This window comes from Herpailurus yagouaroundi, unplaced genomic scaffold (genome assembly GCF_014898765.1).
Source record: "Herpailurus yagouaroundi ecotype Mexico unplaced genomic scaffold, PumYag 162, whole genome shotgun sequence".
Taxonomy (NCBI): Eukaryota; Metazoa; Chordata; class Mammalia; order Carnivora; family Felidae; genus Herpailurus; species Herpailurus yagouaroundi.
This window is the reverse complement of record NW_024412403.1, coordinates 70,961,971-70,985,350: the sequence shown is the minus strand read 5'-3', so window position 1 is coordinate 70,985,350 and position 23,380 is coordinate 70,961,971. Positions and strand designations below refer to the sequence as shown.

The window sequence follows — 23,380 nt, the reverse complement described above, 5'->3', positions numbered from 1 at the left end:
ATTATCCTAGAGAATGTTCCATGTGCACTTGAATGTGTATTCTGTTCTTGGATGGAATGTTTTGTATATGTGTTAGGTCCATCTGGTCTAATGTATTCAAAGCCATTGCTGCCTTGTTGATTTTCTAGCTGGATGATCTATCCATTGATGTAAGTAAGGTGTTAAACTCCCCTACTATTATTGTACTGGTGTCAGTTTCTCCCTTTATGTCCACTAATGTTTGCTTCAGGTATTAGGTGCTCCTAAGTTGTATGCATAGATATTTACAATTATTATATCCTCCTCTTGTTGGGTTAATCCTTTATCATTATGTAGTGTCCTTCTTTGTCTCTTGTTACAGTCCGTTTTAGATGAGATCAGGCACGTTCAAGGTGGTATGGCTGTAGACTGTTACAGTCTGTTTTAAAATCTATTTTGTCTGATAGAAGTATCGCTACCCTGTGCCACCCCCCACCTTCCATTTGCATATGTTTTTTCCATCCCTTCACTTTCAGTCTGCATGTGTCTTTAGGTCTGCAATAAGTCTCTTGTAGGCAGCAAATAGATTATTATTATTTTTTTATCCATTCAGTCATCCTTTGTCTTGATTGGAACATTTAGTTCACTTACATTTAAAGTAATTACTGGTAGGTTTATACTAACTGCTGTTTTGTTAATTTGCCTTCTGATTGTTTTTGTAACTTCTCTGTTTCTTTATTTCTTGGTCTCTTCCCTGTGGTTTGATGGTTTGTGTTGATGTTTTGCTTGCATTCCCTTCTTTTTACTTTTGTGTGTCTATTACAGATTTTTGATTTGTGGTTACCGTTGGGTTCATCTACAACATCTTATAGTAGTCTTTATTCAGCTGATGGTCATTTAAGTTCTAACACATTCTAAAATCACCAAATTTCTACTCCCCCCCCACCTCCATGTTCTATGTATGTCATCTTTAACATTTTATCTTGTGCATCTCTTGACTAATTTTTGTGGGTATAATTGATTTTTATCACTTTGATGTTTTAACCTCCATACTGGGTTTATAAGTGATTAATCTACCTTTACTATAGGTTTGCTTTTACCTGTGAATTTCTTTCATAATTTTCCTCTATTTACAGCCTCTTCCTTCCACTTAAAGTATCTCCTTTAATGTTTCTTTTAAGGCTAGTTTAGCGGTGATGAGCTCTTTTAGCTTTTGTTTGTTTGGGAAACTCTTTATCTTTCCTTCTAATATGAATGATAAACTTGCTGGGTAGAGTATTGGTTATTGAGTTTTTGTTTTTTTTCTTTTCAGTATTTTGAATATATCATGCCACTCCCTTCTGGCCTGCAAAATTTCTGCTTTAAAGTCAGCTGATACCCTTATGGGGTTTCTCTTATATGTAACTCTTTTCTCTTGCTGCTCTTGAAAATCTCTTTATCCCTATTTTTTTGCCATATAAATTATTATGTGTCTTGGAGTGGACCTCCTTGGGTTAATTTTGCTGGGAGCTCTCTGTGATTCCTTGATCTGGATGTTTGTTCCCGTCCCCAGATTATTAGAGAAGTTTTCAGCTATTATTTCTTAAAATAAATTTTCTGTGTCCTTATCTCTCTCTTCTCCTGGGATCCCTATAATTCAAATGTTATTATACTTGATGGTGTTGCTGAGTTCCCTTACCCTATTCTAATTTTTTTTTTATTATGTTTAGTTTTGCTGTTCAGACTGGTTGTTTTCCTTATACTGTTTCCCAGATCGCTGATCCATTTTTCTGTATCCTCTAATCTGCTCTTGATTCCCTCTAGTTTATTTTTTTAATTTAATTTATTGAATTCTTCAGCTCTGACTTGTTTTTTAAATCTTCTATTTCTTTGTTGAAGTTATGAGCTCATATACTCTTTTCTCAAGTCCATTGAGTATCTTTATGACCATTGCTTTGAGTTATCGGGCATGTTGTTTACCTCCATTTTACTTAGCTCTTTTACTATGATTCTTGTCTTGTTCTTTCATTTGAGACATATTCCTGTATCTCCTCATTTTATCTAATTCTGTGTTTGTTTCTATGTATTCAGTAAGTCAGCTACAGCTCCTGGTCTTAAAAGTAGTATCTTTTTTGTAGAAGTCCTGTGTCATCTTGTAGTGCAATCCCCGCTGGTCACCAGAACCAGGTGCTCCTGGGGTATCCCCTGTGTGGGCTGCATGTGCCCTACTGTGTGTGGCTGAGCCATGGTGGCCTTCAGCCTAGCCAGCTGCAATGACCTGCTCTGTCTGCTGTGGGTGCACTGCACAGGGTTTGATCTCCATGCTGTTGAGAAGCCTGTTTAAAGCCACCACTTTGGGCTCATTAGCAGGTAGGGCTAACAGTCAGACTTGTCTGCAATTAGCTTTTCTGTCACACGTGGGGCATGTCTTGCTCCCTTCCTGTTTAACTGAAAGGCTCTCGTTGGTGGGCAGAGCTAGCCATCAGACTCACTGTCTGCAGTTAGCATGTCTGCCACAGTCAGGCAGCCATTTCTTTTAGAGAGATTACTGAAAGCACCCAGAGGGGAGGACTGGGAGGCTGATTCTTGGTGGAATAAAATTTTTGTCTTCCTGGTAACCAGGGGTAGGTCTTGGAGAGCTGCAACACGTCGTTAAGCTACCGTTGCATAACAAACCACCTCAGAATTCCATGGCATACAATAATAAGCATTTATTATTATGCTTATAAATCAGCTAGGTCTCCTGTGGAAGGTTGGTGTGGGCTCCACTCTACTTTTTTCTTACTCAATATCTACACTAGCAAGTGAGATGCACTGAGCCTGTGCCTTTTAAAGGGCCCGTCAGGTGGAAGCTGGTGGCGCAGAGGTAGAGTGGGTGTATCTAGCTAATTGAACTGGGATCTGCTAGTAGCTGAAGTGGTGACTTGGAATCTTAGGAAATCTCAGAATCTTAGGGAACTGAAATTGGAAGCCCCTTAAAGATCATCTAATCCAATCACCCCATTTCACAGATGAAGAAATTGAGGACCAATGAGAAATGATTTGCACAAGGCTGCAGAAGAGCTAATTACAAGCAGAGTTTAGGATGAGAATCCCTGTCTCTTGACTAACAATTTGGTATTTTTGTTATACTCTTTACCCCCTTTCTATAGAGGTAGATACATTCAGCTTTTTTACCCCTTTATGTCTATATGTAGATTTGCAGCTATATGTATATTCTTTCATCATTTAATCAACCAAGTATTTCTTGCATACAGGAAGTGCACCAGACTGTCACTGTCCTGGTCATCATGGAACTTAGTTTCTAGACTTTGAAAAGTACTTCCATACCATCATAAGAGACATCAGCCAGATTTTCCTTCCTATCAGCCTCAAGAGACATGTTCTTCCAGGAAGATACTGAATCTTCTCAGGATTGAATAGAAAGTACCAAACTAAAGTGGCGATTGTATTGTATTCTATTGCAATTCTATTCTAATATCTAGATGTAGATATTGATTCTGAGTCCTAAAGTACCCGTGAACAAGAAGCCTAAGAAACACTTACAACTGGCTGCTACCACCTGACAGGGGATCATATGGCTGGGCTCAGATTATTGGTTATGGCCGTCTTCTCCTCTTGGGGCCCGCATGTGTCACTATCTGTCTCCAGGCTTCCAGTGTTAAAGGTGACAGTCTGCTACTGGTCTGATTTTTTTTTTTTTTTTTTTTTTTAGTAATCTTTATCCTAGAAATTCAATAATTTTCATAGGATATGCCTAAGTCTATGCCTTTGTACATAACTCCTGCCTAGAACTTAGTGGGCTCTTTTAATCTGCAAATTCAAGTATTTTTTCAAACTAGAGAGGTCAGTTATTTCTTTTTTTTTTTTTTAACGTTTATTTATTTTTGAGACAGAGAGCATGAACGGGGGAGGGGCAGAGAGAGAGGGAGACACAGAATCAGAAGCAGGCTCCAGGCTCCGAGCCATCAGCCCAGAGCCCTACACGGGGCTCGAACTCACGGACCACGAGATCGTGACCTGAGTCGAATTCAGACGCTTAACCGACTGAGCCACCCAGGTGCCCCCAAGAGAGGTCAGTTATTTCTAAAATGATTGCCTCTCCTCCCAGAATGCCTTTTATTGCTGCATCTGTCTTCTAAAGCTGTCATCTACTCCCTTACTACTTCCATTTTTTTGTCTCCTTGTTCTGAATTTTAATGGTTTCTTCCACTTGCTCTTCCAGCCCATGAATGTAGTTCTCAACATTATCATACCATCTTTAAAATTTTCCATCTCACTTTCAAATTCAAAACTAAAATTATTTAAGTTCTCCCAAAACTCAGGTCTCGTTTTTGGTACTTTGGTCTCTGAAGTGTGGTGTTTCCTGGGGCAGCTCACTCTTACCAGAAGCCTTGTGTTTGTGAACATTCAGAAAGTTTGCTGGGCCCCATCCCAAGTACAGAGAATATTGTAATGAATCCAAGATTGAATCCCTGCTCTCTTGGAGCTACTATGGGTGTTTTTTTGCTTCCCTCCCCAGGTTGCTGGATTTCCTCAGACACTTTGTCTACCCTTGGCTCTGTACACCTTGAGAGGTGGGGCAGATGCTCCTAGAACAGCAAACCTGTGGCTGGTAGGAGGCCTACAGACTTCTAAGGGCCATCATTATAGTAACTAGGATAATCTCTGTCAGAAACCTCAGTTCCTCCCTAACCAAGGAAAATCCAGTTGACCCGCTGGGGTGTACACACACACACACACACACACACACACACACACCTCCACAAGTCCTGAGCCTCCTCACTATTGTTCCTTCTTCTACCTTAATGGAGACAATACCTGGCACCTGCTCTCTTCTTTGGAGATATTGGCAGAGCCTGTAATCATGCTTCTAGGCCTTACCTGAATGAACCCAGCAGCCATTTTCTTCAGAGAGATGGGTGAATGGGAGTTGAGAGGAAGTAACATTGAAGGTGCCTTCTGTCAGTCCCTAGGGGCTACGTTAGGGGACTTTTCCTAGAAGTAGCTACAATCAATGATTAAGGTTGAGTTGGGACTGAGACTCCGGGACTGTGTTAGCCACAAGCTGCAGTGAGTGGATCTCGTTACCATCCTGGGTCTATACTCCTGTAGCTGAACAGTAAGGGAGCCAGACCAGATTTCTTAGGTGCTTCCAGCACTACAAAGCAATTGGCTTATGCATTACTAAATGCCTAGAATACTGGAAGAGGCCAGGGGATAGAGTTCTCCACTCCATTAGTCTTACACGTGTTCTGGGTGCCCTGTGAAGGATGTTCCCTTTTGTTACTAGGACAGGTTATAATGCTGAGTGCTTATGCTCCGTAAATATGCCTTGACTAAGGAAGGGCTGCACGATCTAATGTCTCCAAGATACTTCCAAGCTGAAAAGTACTCTCCTAGTTCCTGAGATAGCCAAGTTATTTACCTGAATCAGTTTGTGTTCCAAAATTTTAGGAGTCCAGGTGGGGTTTTGCTTAGATAAAAGGCCTGCAAAAGCGCTGGGCTTATTCTCAAACATCAGAATCACAGGAAGCACTTGTTAGAAATGCCTTACCCCAAATCTGAGGCAGCATCTCTGGTGGGGCCCAGAATTTGCATTTTAAATGCACGGTCGGGGCCTCTGATTTCATTACCTAGTGGGTCTTGGATGAGCTTCAGTAGAAGAGGCAGTGCTAGTATACTGATGTGGCCAGAGCTTATACCTGTGAAGGCCGGGTGTAGGTGACCCAGCGGGAATGGGACACCCCAAGATGTCTCATTGTATCTGAAAAACATGTCTTACCAGTTCAGTAGTTCTTAGCATGCTTCTCAACACGCTGATGGATTAAGGACGGAGAGCCTTCAGCTGCAATTGCCACACTGACCCTCCTAAACAAGACCTTGAACATACAGGGTGGGGCCACCTGCTTCAAAATGGGCATCTGAGCTCGTACCCTTTACTCCCAAGACTGTTCCTGAAAAGATGAAAAGAAATATGTAGAATGGGGGCAAATCTCTGTCACTACTGGAAAAGAGGGATCGTGCAGAAACTCAGAAGAACTGGTGGGAAAAATAGTGTATTTGGGACCAGAAAGGGGCTGCTCAACTGGTTATGGCACATGCGTGCAGGTGGGGCCTGTGAAGGTGCATGTCCCTGGCCCTACCTCAGTGGAAACCCAGAAATGTTGGTAACAGTGTCAGCTCTGTTGCTGGGCTCCTTTCTATTTCTGGTGAAGGCAGACTTCCCTGTCCAGGGTAGTTGGGATAATTGTACAGGTTCTGAGCAAACCTTCAAATGGAACCTTAGATATCTTGACTATTGTCTTTAAACAAATGAAAGAGCAGCTTGTCCACTTGTAATCCAATAAAGCATGAGGAAGCTCTGCCTGCTTCAGCACAGGTCCATAACTGCTGCCTGTGATCGAAATGAAAGCCAGATATTGGCTTCGGGGTTGCAGCTACCATCACCTTCCCCACTTCCTATTTCCCTATGGATACCTCGACTATCACTTTTAAACAGAAAAGGAGAACAGCAAATATTTAAATATTATTTGGGCATCACATAAGGCACATGAAATACTACAACGGTTTGGGCCTTTTGATGTCTTAAAATTTTTGTGTCACAACAATTAAAAGAAAGTCTGATCTTTCAAATATGAAAGATCCCAACACAAGCAGGACTGTGACTGCCTAACCAACATCAATCTCAATAAAAAAAAGCTTGAAAATAAATTTATTATAGTAACAACGCAGTGATTACTCATCATTCAGTATTTCGTAAAGACTGTTAGAAATCCAGAAGTCACTCCAACACAGAACCCATGAAAGAATCCAATCCATTAAATGCTGCTTATTATTTCACGCCACGCTTCTCAGGAGACCATGTATCTTCAAGGTCTTCACAAACATGTATCCAAGACACTCAAATTCCAAGTCTACTCAAATAAGCTTCCCAAGCAGCTTTTCGGTACAACTCAGCTGCTTCCAGACGATTAGATGACATTATTATGCCCCGGCCTACAATGATGATATCAGATCCTCGTTTGCCAATAACTTCTTGTGGGCTATTATACTGTTGGCCAAGATTATCCCCTGCAAAAACACCAAAGTCACTGTTTGTTAATAACACAATATTAAAAAAAAAAAAAAATCAAGAAACTGATCATGACTTTTCTGAAAAAGTACCTAACCAATTTTTTTTTTTAATATGAAATTTGTCAAGTACCTAGCCAATTTTAAATCAGTATGTGCCATTGCTTTCCATGCCCCTGCTGGACAGCAAGTGAGTAAAAGCAAGTCAGTAAAAGCAAAAAGTCTCTTTGGATAGGCCAGAGACCCCCATGGCAGAGAATGATGCTAGCCAACTCCTCTTCAATGTCTAATTTTAGAGCATTTATAGGTTAACAGTATCAAAAAACCATAAATCTTCTATGTTGCCAAAAAAGGTTCGTTACCAAAATAGCAAACCCAATAAAAACTGACCTTGCAATCAGACATTTATACTATACGTCTTAGAATCACTGTGACACTGTTGAAAAATTCCTCACAAACCTCTAATCTGACCACAGCCAAAGTGAGCCTTTCCGCACCCATTAAGTACCAGATTATGTACAAATCCCAATTCTTAATTTTGACTACTGCCTTTCTTACTCTATCACAATTTGTTTTAATTTGGTTTTTTTTCATGTTTATTTATTTTGAGAGAGAAAAAAGAATGAGTGGGGGAGGGGCATAGAGGGAAAGAGAGAATCTCAAGCAGGCTCCAGACTGTCAGCAGAACTTGATGTGGAGCTTGATCTCATGAATTATGAGATCATGACCTTAGCAGAAATCAGGAGTTGGAGGCTTAAGCAACTGAGCCACCCAGGCGCCCCAATAATTTGTTTCTTAATTAAGTATAATTATACAGAATATCCTAGTATTCAGGTGTACATCATAGTGATTCAATATTTTTATTGATATTCATAGTGATTCAACATTAGGAACTGATCCCCAAAATAAGTCGTTACTATCAGTCACCATAGTTATTACAATATTAACTATATCTATACATTACATCTCCGTGGTTTATTTTATAGCTAGAAGTTTACCTCTTAATCCCCCCTTCACCTATTTCATCCATTCCCCAACTGCTCCCTCAACTAGTAACTAACACTTTGTTTCCTGTATCTATGAGTTTGTTTCTGCTTTGTTTGGTTTGATTTTTCAAGATTCTAATATAAGTGAAGTCATCAGGTACTGGTCTTTGACCTATTTCACTTGGCATAATACCCTCAGTATGTCACAAATGCAAGACTTCACCTTTTTTCCCCACTATAGATATATATCACACCTTTCTCCATTCATCTATTGATGGATACTTAGGTTGCTTCCTTATCTTGGCTATTGTAAATAATGCAGCAATGAATATATGGGTGCATATATCTCTTCAAACTGGGATTTTTTTCCTTCTGATAAATACCCAGAACTAGAATTGCTGGATTGTATGACAGCTTTATTTTTTTTTTCTTGTTTATTTATTTTTGAGACAGAGAGAGACAGAGCATGAACGGGGGAGGGTCAGAGAGAGAGGGAGACACAGAATAGGAAGCAGGCTCCAGGCTCTGAGCCATCAGCCCAGAGCCTGACGCGGGGCTCGAACTCACGGACCGCGAGATCGTGACCTGAGCCAGTCGGATGCTTAACCGACTGAGCCACCCAGGTGCCCCGATGACAGCTTTATTTTTAATTTTTTGAGAAACCAGTACTGTTTTCCACCATGGCTGTACCAATTTACATTCCTACTAACACTAGTGGACTAGGGTTCCCTTTTCTCCACAACCTGGTGAACACTTGTTATTTCTTGTCTTTCTGATATTAACTACTCTGACTGGCATGAGGTATTATCTCATATGGTTTTGATTTGTATTTTCCCTGATGATTAGTGATGCTGATATCTTTTCGTCTACCTGCTGACCACTATCTACCTGTCTCCTTTGGGAAAATGTCTATTCAAGTCGTTTGCCCATTTTTTAATAAAATGTTTAAGTTCTTTATATATTTTGGATATTAACCTTTTATTCTTATCTGATATATGACTACTTGCAAATTCCTTCTCCCATTCAATGGGTACCTTTTATTTGATGGTTTTCTTCGCTGTCCAAAAACTTTTTAGTTGGATGCAATCCCATTTATTTTAGTTTTTGTTGCCCTTGCCTAAGGAGACCTGTCAAAAATATAGTGCTAAAAGAGCTTACTGCCTATGTTTTCTTCTAGGAGTTTTATAACTTCAGGTCTCACATTCAAGTTTAATAAGTTTTGAATTCATTTTTGTATGATTTAAGAAGTGGTCCAGTTTCATTCTTTTCCATGTAGCTGTACAGTTTTCTCAGCACCACTTATTAAAAAGACTATTGGGCACCTGGGTGTCTCGGTCAGTTAAGCATCTGACTTTGGCTCGGGTCATGATCTCACAGTTCATGGGTTCAAGCCCCACATTGGGCTCTGTGCTGACAGCTCAGAACCTGGAGCCTGCTTCAGATTCTGTGTCTCCCTCTCTCTCTGCCCCCTCCCCTGCTCACACTCTGTCTCTCTCTAAAATAAACATTATGGGGCACCTGGGTGGCTCAGTCAATTAAGTGTCTGACTTGCGCTTAGGTCATGATCTCATGGCTTGTGAGTTCAAGCCCCGCGTCGGGCTCTCGGAGCCTGGAGCCTGCTTCAGATTCTGTGTCTCCCTCTCTCTTGGCCCATTCCCCAGCTCTCTCTCTCTCTCTCTCTCAAAAACGAACATTAAAAAATAAACATTTAAAAAAATAATAAAAAGACTATCTTTTCCCCATTGTGAATTCTTGTCTCCTTTGTCATAGGTTGACCAGGTAAGAGTGGCTTTATCTTTGGGCTCTTCCTTCTGTTCCATTCATCTATGTGTCTGTTTCCATGCCAATAACCTACTACTTCAACTACTATAGCTTTGTAATCAGGAAGCATAAGACTTCCAGCTTTGTTCCTCTTCCTCAAGACTGCTTTGGCTATTCAAAGTCTTTTGTGGTTCTATACAAATTTTAGGATTCTTTGTTCTAGTTCTGTAAAAAATATCATTGGTATTGATGGAGATTGTACTGAATCTGTACATTGCTTTGGGTAGTATGGACATTTTATAATTCTTTAAATCCAAGAGCACATAATACTTTACATTTGTATCATCTTCAAATCTTTCACCAATGTCTTAACAGTTTTCAGAGTACAGGTCTTTGACTTCCTTGGTTTATTTTATTCCTAGGTATTTTATTTCTTTGGATGCAATTGTAAATGGATTTTCTTCTCTTCCTGATAGCTTATTATCAGTACATAGAAACACAACTAATTTCTACATGTTAATTTTGTATCCTGCAACTCTACTGAATTCATTTATTCTAATAATTTTTTGGTGGACTCTCAGATTTTCTGTAGAGACATACCTTGTTTTACTGCATTTCACTTTACTGTGCTTTGCATCTACTTTTTTTTTTTTTTGTACAAATTGAAGGTTTGAGGCAACCTTGTATTCAACAAGTCTATTGACCTGATTTTTCCAATAGCCTGTGCTTACTTTGTATCTCTATCACATGTTCGTACTTGTCACAATATTTCAAACTTTTTCATCATTGTTATAGTAATCTGTGATCAGCGATCTTTGATGTTACTAACACAACTGTTGTGGGGCACAACAGACTGCCCATATATGATGGTGAAATTAATAAATGTGTGTTCTGACTGCTCCACCAGCATCTCTCTCCCTCTTCTTGTGCCTCCCTATTCTCTGAGACACAGCAATATTGAAATCGGGCCAGTTAATAACCCTACATGGCCTCTTAAGTGTTCAAGTGAAAGGATGAGTTGCATGTCTCTCATTTTGAATCAAAAGCTAGAAATGACTAAGAACAGCAAGGAAGTCATGTCAGAAGTCAAGGCAGGCTGAAAACTAGTCCTCTTGCACCAAACAGCAAAGCTGTGAATGCAAAGGAAAAATTCTTGAAGTAATTTCTTGAAGTAAAAGTGCTACTCTACCGAACACATGAAAGATAAGCAACACCACTTATTGCTGATATGGAGAAAGTTTTCGTGATTTGGATCAAAGACTGAACCAGCCCTTAAGCCAAAGCCTTATCCAGGGCAAGGCCCTAACTCTCTTCAATTCTATGAAGGCTGAGAGAGGTGAGGAACCTTCAGAAGAAAAGCTGGAAGCTAGCAGAGGTTGGCCCATGAGGTTTTAAGGAAAGAAGCCGTCTCCATAGCATAAAGTACAAGGTCAAGAGGCAGGTGCTGATGTAGAAGCTGCAACAAGTTATCCAGAAGATCTAGCTCAGGTAATCAATAATTCATTAATTAGTGAAGGTGGCTACACTAAGCAACATATTTTCAATATAGATGAAACAGCTTTCTTTTGGAAGAAGATGCCATTTAGGACTTTCATAGTTAGAAGTTAATACCTGGCTTCAAAGTTTCAAAGGCTGACCCTCTTTTGCTGGGTGCTGATGTAGTCTGTGACTTTAACCTGAAGACCATGCTTATTTACCATTCTGAAAAATCCTAGGGTCCTTAAGAATTATGCTAAATCTTCTCTGCCTGTGCTCTATAATGGGACAAAGACTGGATGACTGTACATTTGTTTACAACATGGTTCACTGAGTATTTTAAGCCTACTGTTAAGACCTACTGCTCAGAAAAAAAGATTCCTTTCCAAAAATTACTGCTTACTGACAATGTACTTGATTTCCTAAGAGCTCTGTTGGAGAGGTACAATGACATCAATGTCGTCATGCCTGCTAACACAATATCCATTCTAAACCCATAAATCAAGTGGTAATTTCAAATTTCAAGTCTTATTATTTAAGAAATAGGTCTTATAAAGCTATAGCTGCTACAGAAAGTGATTCCTCTGATGGAAAGTACACTGAAAATCTTCTGGAAAGGATTCACCATTCTAGCTGCCATTAAGAACATTTGTGACTCATGGAAAGAGGTCAAAATACCAGCATTCACAGGCTCTAACCCTGATGGATGACCTTGTGGGCTCAAGACTCCAGTGGAGGAAGTAACTATAGATGTAGTAGAAACACCAAGAGATCTAGAATTAGAAGTGGAGCCTGAAGAGGCAACTGACTTGCTGCAGTTTCCGGATAAAACTATAACACATGACGCTTGTAAGAAAAATTTTTTAAATGTATGTTTATTTTTGAGAGAGAGAGGGGGCGGGCAGAAAGAGGGAGACACAGAATCTGTAGCAGGCTCCAGGCTCTGAGCTGTCAGCACAGAGCCCGACATGGGGCTTGAACTCACAAACCAAGAGATCATGACCTGAGCTGAAGTCAGACGCTCAACCGACCGAGCCACCCAGGCGCCCCATTACTTGCTTCTAATGGGCGAGCAAAGACATGGTTTCTGGAAATGGAAACTACTCTTGGTGAAGATGCTGTGAAGACTGTTGCAAGGACAACAAAGGATTCAGAATATTACCTCAACATAGTTGATCAAGCAATGGCAGGGTTTGAAAGGACTGACACCAATTTTTAGTGGTTAAAAATGCTATCAAACAGCACTGCATGCTCCAGAGAGCATGCAGAGAGCATTGTTCATGAAAGAGTCCATCAACTTACTTCACTGCTGTCTTATTTTTAAAAATTGCCACAGCTACCCTAATGCTCAACAACCACCACCATCACTCAGCAGCCATCAACATCATGGTAAGACTCTGCACCAGCAAAAAGACTGCAACTTGCTGAAAGCTCAGATAACGGTTAGCTTTTCAGCAATAAAATATTTTTATTTATTAAAAAAAATTTTTTTAATGTTTATTTAGTTTTTAGAGAGAGCATGAGCATGACAGGGGCAGAGAGAGAGGGAGACACAGAATCTGAAGCAGGCTCCAGGCTCTGAGCTGCCAGCACAGAGCCTGACGCGGGGCTCGAACTCACAAACTGTGAAATCATGACCTGGGACAAAGTCGGAGGCTTAACTGACTGAGCCACCCAGGCGCTCCTACAATAAAATGTTTTTCGGGGCGCCCAGGTGGTTCAGTCAGTTAAGCCTCTGACTTCGGCTCAGGTCATATCTCGTGGTCTGTGAGTTTGAGCCCGTCAGGCTCTGTGCTGACAGCTCAGAGCCTGGAGCCTGTTTCGGATTCTCTCTCTCTGACCCTCCCCCGTTCATGCTCTGTCTCTCTCAAAAATAAACGTTAAAAAAATTAAAAGTATTTTTAAAGTATGTACTTTGTTGTTTTAGACATAAAGCTACTGTACACTTAATACTCTACAGTATAAACACAACTTTTATATGCACTGCAAAACCAAAAGTTTCACTTGGCTTGCTTTATTGGCAATATTTACTTTATTGGCACTATTTATTGCACTGGTTTGGAACTGAAGCCACACTATCTCTGAAGTATTCCTGTGTACAGTATCATGTCATCTGCAACTACTGAGTTTTACTTTCTTTCCTTTTCAATTTAGATGACTTTTATTTTTCTTGCCTAAATGCTGTCAGCAGGACTTCCAATGCTATGAATTTTTTTTATTGAGGTATAACTGACATATAACATTAGTTTCAGGTGTACAACATTAATGATTTGGTATTTGTATACACTGCCAAGTCATCACATTGACTACCTGACAATTATCACCTTAATTACAAAAAAATTTTTTTTCTGTGGTAAGAATTAAGACTCTTAGCAACTTTCCAATATGAAATACAGTATTACTAATTATAGTCACCATGCTGTACATTACATCCCTGTGACCTATTTTATAACTGGAAGTATGTACCTTTGACACCCTTCACCCATTTCACCTACTTCCTACCCCAGCCTCTGGCAACCACTAATCTTTTTATCTATGAAACTTGTTCTAGTATTATACTCCACATACAAGTGAGATCATATGGTATCTGTCATTCTCTGACTTATTTCATTCCGCATAATGCCCTCAAGGTCCATCCATGTTGTCACAAATGGCAAAATTTCATTATTTTTATGTCATAATATTTCATTGTGTGTATATATATTCCATAGTACACACACACACGTATACATCTCTATTCATCCACTGACACTTAGGTTATTTCCATATCTTGGCTATTATAAATAGTGCTTCAATGAATATGGGGGTACATGTATCATTTTGAGTTAGTGTTTTGTTTTCCTTGGATTAATAGAAGTAGAATTAATGGGTCAGATAGTTCTTTTTTTAATTTTTTAAAATTTTTATTTTTTTAATTTATATCCAAGTTTAGTTAGCATATAGTGCAACAATTTCAGGAGTAGATTCCTTAATGTCCCTTATCCTTTTAGCCCACCCCCCCTTCCCACAACCCCTCCACTAACCCTGTTTGTTCTCCATATTTAAGAGTCTTTTATGGTTTGTCCCCCTCCCTGTTGTTATATTGTTTTTGTTTCCCTTATGTTCATCTGTTTTGTCTCTTAAAGTCCTCATATGAGTGAAGTCATATGATTTTTGTCTTTCTCTAATTTCACTTAGCACAATACCCTCCAGTTCCATCCACGTCGTTGCAAATGGCAAGATTTTGTTATTTTTGACTGCCAAGTAACAATCTATATACACCACTTCTTTATCCATTCATCCATCGATGGACATTTGGGCTCTTTCCATACTTTGGCTATTGTTAATAGTGCTTATATAAACACTGGGGTGCATGTACCCCTTCAAAACAGCACACCTGTATCCCTTGGATAAATACCTACTAGTGCAACTGCTGGGTCATAGGGTAGTTCTATTTTTAATTTTTTGAGGAACCTCCATACTGTTTTCCAGAGTGGCTGCACCAGTTTGCATTCCCACGCAGCGCAAAAGAGATCCTCTTTCTCCACATCCTCACCAATATCTGTTGTTGCCTGAGTTAATGTTAGCCATTCTGATAGGTGTAAGGTGGTATCTCATTGTGGTTTTGATTTGTATTTCCGATGATGAGTGATGTTGAGCATTTTTTCATGTGTTGGTTGGCCATCTGGAGGTCTTCTTTGGAGAAGTGTCTATTCATGTCTTTTGCCCATTTCTTCACTGGATTGTTTATTTTTTGGGTGTTGAGTTTGAGAAGTTCTTTATAGATTTTGGATACTAACCCTTTATCTGATATGTCATTTGCAAATATCTTCTCCCATTCTGTCAGTTGCCTTTTAGTTTTGCTGACTGTTTCCTTCGCTGTGCAGAAGTTTTTTACTCTGATGAGGTCCCAATAGTTCATTTTTGCTTTTGTTTCCCTTGCCTCTGGAGACATGTTGAATAAGAAGTTGCTGCGGCCAAGGTCAAAGTGGTTTCTGCCTGCTTTTTCCTTGAGTATTTTGGTGGCTTCCTGTCTTACATTGAGGTCTTTGATCCATTTTATTTTTGTGTATGGTGTAAGAAAGTGGTCCAGGTTCATTCTTCCACATGTCGTGTCCAGTTTTCCCAGTACCACTTAATAAAGAGACTGTTTTTATTCCATTGAATATTCTCTCCTGCTTTGTCAAAGAATAGTTGGCCATATGTTTGTGGATCCATTTCTGGGTTCTCTATTCTGTTCCACTGATCTCAGTGTCTATTCTTCTGCCAGTACCATACTGTCTTGATGATTACAGCTTTGTAATACAGCTTGAAGTCTGGGATTGTGATGCCTCCTGCTTTGGTTTTCTTTTTCAAGATTGCTTTGGCTATTTGAGGTCTTTTCTGGTTCCACACAAATTTTAGGATTGTTTGTTCTAGCTCTGTGAAGAATGCTAGTGTTATTTTGATAGGTATTGGATTGAATATGTAGATTGCCTTGGGTAGTATTGACATATATTTTTAACTTTTTGTGGAACTTTCACATGGTTTTCCATGTTGGCTATACCAATCTACATACCACCAATAGCAGACAAGGGTTCCCTTTTCTCCACAGCCTTACCAACACTTCTCGTCTTTTTGATAGTAGCCAATCTGACAGGTGTGAGGTGATATCTCACTGTGGTTTTGATTTGCATCTCCCTGATTAGTGATGTTAAGCATCTTTTCATGTTGGCCATCTGTATGTCATCTGTGTAAAATGCCTTTTCAGATCTGCCTATTTTTTATTTGGATTATTTTTTTTTTGGCTATTGATGTACATGAGTTTACTGTATGTTTTGGGTGTTAACACTTTATCAGATATATGATTAGCGAATATTTCCTCCCATTTAGTAAGTTGCTTTTTTAACTTTGTTGATGATTTCCTTTGCTGTACAGAATATTTTTAGTTTAATATTGTTCCACTTATTTTTGCTTTTGTTGCTTTTAGTTTTGGTGTCAGATTAGACAAATCACTGCCAACACTGATGTCAAAGAGCTTATCACCTATGTTTTCTTCCAGGAGTTTTATGGTTTCAAGCCTTATTTCAAGTCTTTAATCCATTTTGTATTAATATCTGTGTATAGTATAAGGCAGTGACACAGTTACATCCTTTTGCCTGTCCAGTTTTCTCAACACCATTTTATTATTTTTTTAATTTTTAAAAATTTACATCCAAATTAATTAGCATATAGTGAAACAATGATTTCAGGAGTAGATTCCTTAATGCCCCTTACCCACAACCCCTCCAGTAACCCTCAGTTTGTTCTCCATATTTATGAGTCTCGTCTGTTTTGTCCCCCTCCCTGTTTTTATATTATTTTTGCTTCCCTTCCCTTACGTTCATCTGTTTTGTCTGAAGTCTTCATATGAGTGAAGTCATATGATTTTTGTTTTTCTCTAATTTCACTTAGCATAATACCCTCCAGTTCCATCCATGTACCATCCACGTAGTTGCAAATGGCAAGATTTCATTCTTTTTGATTGCCAAGTAATACTCCATTGTATACATACATATACCACATCTTCTTTATCCATTCATCCATTGATGGACACTTGGGCTCTTTCCATACTTTGGCTATTGTTGATAGTGCTACTATATAAACATGGGGGTGTATGTGTCCCTTCGAAACAGCACACCTGTATCCCGTGGATAAATGCCTAGTGCAATTGTTAGGTCATAGGGTAGTTCTATTCTTAATTTTTTGAGGAACCTCCATACTGTTTTCCAGAGTGGCTGCACCAGTTTGCATTCCCACCAACAATGCAAAAGAGATCCTCTTTCTCTGCATCCTCGCCAACATCTGTTTCTCAACACCATTTTATTGAAGAGACTGTCCTTTCCCCATTGTATATTCTTAGCTCCTTTGTCATAAATCAATTGATCATATTTACATGGGTTTATTTCTGGGCTCTCTTCTGTATTCCACTGATCATTGTGTCTGTTTTTAAACCACTACCATACTGTTTTGATTACTATAGTTTTGTAATTATAGTTTGAAATCAGGGAGTGTGAAACCTCTAATTTTGTTCTTTTTTCTCTAGATTGTTTTGGCTATTTGGGATCTTTTTTGATTCTATACAAGTACTAGGGTAGTTTGTTTTACTTCAGTGAAAAATCTCACTGGAATTTTGATAGGGAGTGCACTGAATCTGTTGATATATTTTGAGTAGTATGGACATTTTAACAATATTAATTCTTTCAATTCATGAGCATGAGTATCTTTCCATTTATTTGTATCTTCTTCAGTTCTTTCATCAATGTCTTACATTTTTCAATATACAGGCCTTCAACTTCTTTGGTTAAATTTATTCCTAGGTATATTATTCTTTTTAATGCCATTGTAAATGCGATGGTCTTAATTTCCCTTTCTGACAGTAGGATATTAAGTGCAGAGAATGCAAGATTTTTGTATCCTGCAACTTGACTGAATTCGTTTATTAGTTCTAACCTGTTTTTGGTGGTCTTTCAGGGTTTTCTATATAATAATATCATATAATCTGCAAATAGTGACTGACAGCTTCACATCTTCATTTCCAATTTGGATGACTTTTGTTTATTTTTTCTAATTTCTGTGGCTAGGACTTCTATCTAGTACTATGTCGAATAAGAGTGGTAAGAGTGGGCATCCAGGTCTTGTTCCTGATTTAAGAGGGCAAGTTTTTATCTTTCCACTGCTGAATACAATGTTAGCTGTAGGCCTGTCATCCGTGGCCTTTATTATGTTGAGGTATGTTCCCTCTATAGCCACCTTAGGCCTTTATCATAAATGGATACTGAATTTTGTCAAATGCTCTTTCTGCATATGTTGAGATGATCATATGATTTTTACCCTTCATTTTGTTAATGTAGTATATCACACTGATTTGCAGAAGCTGAACCATCCCTGTGTCCTTAGAATTCCAGCTGACCATGGTGCATAATCCATTTAAGATATCACTGAATTCAGTTTGCTCTTTTGTCGAGGATTTTTGCATCTATGTTCATCAGGAATATATTGGCTTTTAATTTTCTGTTCTTGTGGCATTCTTATCTGGTTTTGGTGTTTAAGACTTATTATGTGGCCTACCATGCTATCTACCCTGAAGGATGTTCCATGTGCACTTGAGAAAAACCTCCATTCTACTGCTTTTGGACAGAATGTTCTGTATATATCTGTTAAGTCCATCTCATCTAATGTGTTGTTTTAAGCTGATGTTCCTTTACTGGCTTTCTGTTTGGATGGTCTATCTACTGATGTGAGATATTAAAATTCCCTACTATTCTTGTATTAGTATTTCTCCCTCTAGGCCTATTGATATTTGCTTTATATATTTAGGTGCTCCTATGCCAGATGCAAAAAAATTTACAAATGTTACATCCTCTTGTTGGAATGACTCCTTTATCATGTAATGCCTTAGTCTGTCTCTCATTAGTCATTGTTTGAAAGTCTATTTGGTCTGATAAGGGTCTATTTCTTTTGGTTTCCATTTGCATGGACTATCTTCCCCATCTCTTTATTTTCAGTCTATGTATGAAGTGAGTTCTTATACTTTGCTTCTACCTGAATGGAGTCTTTTATAGCCAGCACATGGATAGGTCTGGTTTTTAAAATCCATTCAGCCACTCTGTCTTTTGACTGGAAAATTTAGTCCATTTAAAGTAATTATTGTTAAGGGGAGCCTTGGTGGTTCAGTCACTTGAGCATCCAACTCTTGATTTTGGCTCAGGTCACAATCCCAGAGTCGTGGGATCGAGCCCTGCATAAGGCTCTGTGCAGAGTATGGATTCTCTCTTCCTCTCCCCCACACTCTAATACATACATACATAAAATAATTCTTGTTAGGTATATACTTTTTGCCATTTCGTTAAATTGTTTTCTGGCTGCTCTCTGTTCTTCTCTTGCTCTCTTCCTTTGTAATTTGATGACTTTCTTAAGTGGTATGCTTGGATTTCTTTATCCTGTGCATCTAATTAAGGATGTGTTTTGTTACAATAAGGCTTACATTTAACAACTTACATCTATTTTAACAAATTACGTTTGACAGCATTCTAAAGATCTACATTTTTGGGGGGTCAGTTGAATGTCTGACTCCGGATTTTGGCTCAGGTCATGATCTCACGGTTTGTGAGTTCAAGCCCTACATCAGGCTCTGCCCTAACAGTGTGGAACCTGCTTGGGATTCTCTCTTTTTCCCTCTCTCTGCCCCTCCCCCGCTTGTGCTCTCTCTCAAACTCAAAAATAATAATAAAGCTCTACATTTTTACTCCCCCTTTTACATTTTCAATATCACATTTTATCTTATAATTGTAACTACAAGAATTAAAGGATTTTTTTTATTACTTTTGTCTTTTAACTTAAAAGGGATTAATCTAGGGGCACCTGGGTAGCTCAGTCGGTTAAGCATCTGACTCCTGATTTTGGCTCAGGTCACAATCTCACAGTTTGTGAGTTCGAGCCCTGCATCAGGCTCTGTACTGTGTCAGAGTGGAGACTGCTTAGAATTCTCTCTTACCCCTACCCCACTCATGCTCACTCTCTCTCTCAAAATAAATAAATAATTCCTTTTAATAAGTTAATTTAATCTACTTCTATTTGCCTTTCCAGTGAGATTTATTCTTTCATATGTTTTCTTGTTACCAATTAGCATCCTTTTGTTTCAGCTTAAAAAAACCCCTTTAATAATTTCTTATAAGGCTGGTTTAGGGATGATGAACTTCTCCGTTAGCTTTTGCTGTTCTGGAAAACTCTCTTATACTTCAATTCCAAACTCTGCTGAGGAGAGTTCTTTGTTGGAAGATTTTTTTTCTTCAAGCACTTTGAATCTATCTCACCACTCTTCTGGCCTGCAGTTTCTGCTGAAAAATCTACAGATAATCTTTAGCCTTATGGGGCTTCCCTTGTATACATACAAGGGAGTTGTTTTGCTCTTGCTGCTTTTAAGAGTCCTCCTGGTCTTTAACTTTTTTTTACTTTTCTTCCCAAGTTTTTATTTAAATTCCAATTTAAAATCAAATATATATAGTGAATCCGAGTAAATAAGGGGAACGCCTTGGCAGATGTAAAAATCAGGACACCAGGTATGTGTAAAAACTCCCTTCTGGGAGATACTGGTACTGTGGAGTGTGCTCGGGGGAAGAGCATGAAGATGGCGCTCACCAGTCTCTGTCCCTGACAAGTGTTGTAGTAGGCTCTCAAACATATGTGTTAAATTAGGTGCCTGCCCCCTAGGGCAGCACGTTAACAGTAGCAAATGAGCCTTTTTTACTTAAAGTCTGGGTACCATCAGCTATCTCTGAGCCCTTTAAGAGACATTTCTAAGATTACTAAAGTAGGCTTCACCCCCAGTGCACACCCCAATGCAGGGCCTGAACTTAAGACCCTGAGATCAAAACCTGAACTGAGATGAAGAGTTGGACGCTTAACCGACTAAGCCACCCACTAGCCTTATGGATATAAGCCCTGTTGGTTTACAAAACTGTGTCTCTTGGGTATAGGTCTTAAAAGTTGGGAGTACCTGATGTGCAATTCAACTCCTTCACTCCTCAGGGAGATGCTCCAAGTTTTGACTTCCCTCCTAAGTTTGCTTTATGGTGAGACTGAGTCCCAGCATCTCCTACCCACTTTGATGTGGTTTTCTTCTCATTTGCCAGATACACAGTTATAGTACTGTGTGAAGTGCATTCTATACATCACTATCTCATGTAAGCCTCTCTACTGTAAGAGGTCAACGCTGTTATTATTCCCATTTTACACTTGACAATGAGACCGGAAGAAGTGAAGTGACTTGTCCAAATATACATGGCTGCTAAATGGAAGGGCCAGAAACCCAAATGACTCAAAACGTTTAGTGCAAAATTAAAATGTCAAAGTTGTCCAGCACTAAGGCAGCTGTCGCAAACTTGGGTGAGTCATTCTGCTGCAGCCTGCTCTGTGGCAAATACAATCTGTAAAACCCCCAATACTTGTTAACCCCACGGATTCAGCCGCCATTCATTCACTTACCTGAATTTTCATTAGCCTATGAGTTTCTTCCTGGTTAACTTTCTATAATGTTTTCTGCTTAAAGTACACAATTAAAAACAAACCACCAAACCCCCAAAAGGTGGTACCTTCCTTAAGTATGGTGGTATTATATAAAATAATTAACCTTGAAGGACCTAACGGGAATCCACTAGTCCTAGTATGTCGGGGTTTAAAAAGAAAACCAAGGTTTACCAAACTCATACCTTCAATCATCAAACTGTTCTTATACAGCATATTGTTCACTCTTTCAACATTTATACAAGTATTTACAGACCATTTATGAAGCACAGGAGCATTGTGCTGGAGGATATGCAATCTTCAGAAAGAGTTCTCATCCTCAAGGAGTTTTTAGCCTAGAAGAATATTCCAGAAATACTCCACATGTGCAAAAATATACACAAGAATGTTCACTGTTTGTATAACAGTCCAAATCTATCAACAGCGGAAATGGTTAAACAATTTTAGCCCAGTTATAACTAGGAAACACGATGTAGTTGTTAAAAGGTTAACTCTGGATGTAAAAATGTAATACAGCCACATATACAGAAAACATTCTCCTAAACTTTACCTGCATATGTGAGTATATACAAAGCCAAAGGTTTCGAAGGATACGTAACACATCAATTGGAGGGGAAAGCTAGACTGGGGAATGCAGGGTGCAATGGAAAGATGAATGAGCATGATATATACAAGAATGACTAATACAAAACCTACTTTGCTCACAATATTTTCACAGGTACCTTTTGAACACCTGACAAATTGCACTGAGGGGAGACAAGCACAGCTGTTGTCATTTTAAATAGTTTTGCTAACTAAGAAGAACCCTACTGTATTTCATAGTTTCCAACTCCAACTTCTTAAGCCTAACCCATAAAGAAGGAAAGAGAGAGAAAACAGGATAGAATGAACTCCCCTACCTGTGATAAGCAATCTTTCTTGGACAAAAATCAATTCGGGAAAAATGTTTCTAGGTCATCATTTCTTCCCCATTCAAAACCAAAGCCATTTTACTGAGTCCCACAGGACATTTAAAAATGCATATTTTTATAACCCAGATCACTCCCTTCACTACAGTGTTTGTCCTGTTTTTCCACTATAACTACTTTTCTCAGACTGCTAAGTGTTTTATGTTTGGGAGACGTGAAAGAACCATCTATCTCCACACTCAGAAGGCACAATACGCATTAACATGTCAACAGTTCTGCAAGGTCCTCTAACAAAGAAATAAATGTTGGATTTTGTTAGCTTAGAGCATTCTTCCTTGATCATAGAATACCTTTTATGGCAGCATATTCAGAACATTAGTTGGGATAGACTAAACTAAAATTAACTTTCACCCTAAAATTAGCCCGCAAGTTATTTTGCACATCTAGGTCAGGAAGGGCTCATTCGTTACTGTTCTGGGCGAACAAACTTTCTCTTTAGTAACTTTGTAATAACACAATTTTATTGTGGGTAAAGAAGCATTTTGGAAAAACCATGACCAATAAACAGATTTACCTCCTGCTTCTAACTGAACTCCTGGAGTCAAGTGAAGAAATTCTGGTTTCGTGCTTACTCGGGAGCCAGAGATAAAACCAACCACAAACTCAGAATGCTCTTCAGCCATTTTAACCTATAAGGAAGGTAATATAGATTACAAGAAAGTAGTTAATTACACAGAGTAACAGCTCTACAAGTAAAAACTTGACTCTATTAACTAATAAGAAACTTCTACTTTATATATGTCTTATCTCACCTGATATTAAACTCATTATATCTAAAACAAGTAATTTATGACTCTATATATTTTATCTAATAAGACCCCGAGATAACCCTTTCTCCCAATTAATCATACCTTAAAAACATTACAGAATCCTATACCGTGTGCATCTAAAATTGAGATGCTGCATGATCATGCTTGAGAACCCACCTACTTCTAAAAAGGGTATGTGGAAAGTACTCTAGAATACATTTATGATGATACGAAACCAAATTGAAGACTAATTCCTACCCACACAGGGTACTACTCCATATCCAGATACCTATCATATTGTCAAGGGCTAAAGAAATCTCATCTACGTTTGCCAATAACTGATCTCCACAATTTCTACAGCATTTCCTCACATTTATAGAAGGCTCTTCCATGAGGCTCATACTGT

At 38.9% G+C, this 23,380-nt stretch overlaps 1 protein-coding gene across 2 annotated transcripts in view; it reads right to left on the bottom strand.

The window, feature by feature from the left end:
• Window positions 1–6,629: 6,629 nt before the first annotated feature.
• Window positions 6,630–23,380, bottom strand: part of UMPS (uridine monophosphate synthetase) — a 31,932-nt gene continuing 15,181 nt past the window's right edge. Inside the window, exons 5-6 of one of the 2 annotated variants that reach the window (XM_040484769.1) lie at window positions 22,740–22,854; window positions 6,630–7,011 (exon numbers count right to left, since the gene is read on the bottom strand). In XM_040484769.1, coding sequence (XP_040340703.1) covers window positions 6,842–7,011; window positions 22,740–22,854 — 285 coding nt within the window. In that variant the 3' untranslated portion in view covers window positions 6,630–6,841. Of the gene's footprint in view, window positions 7,012–21,457; window positions 21,593–22,739; window positions 22,855–23,380 lie in introns of those variants that run through there. The other variant, XM_040484770.1, reaches the window with a different exon arrangement.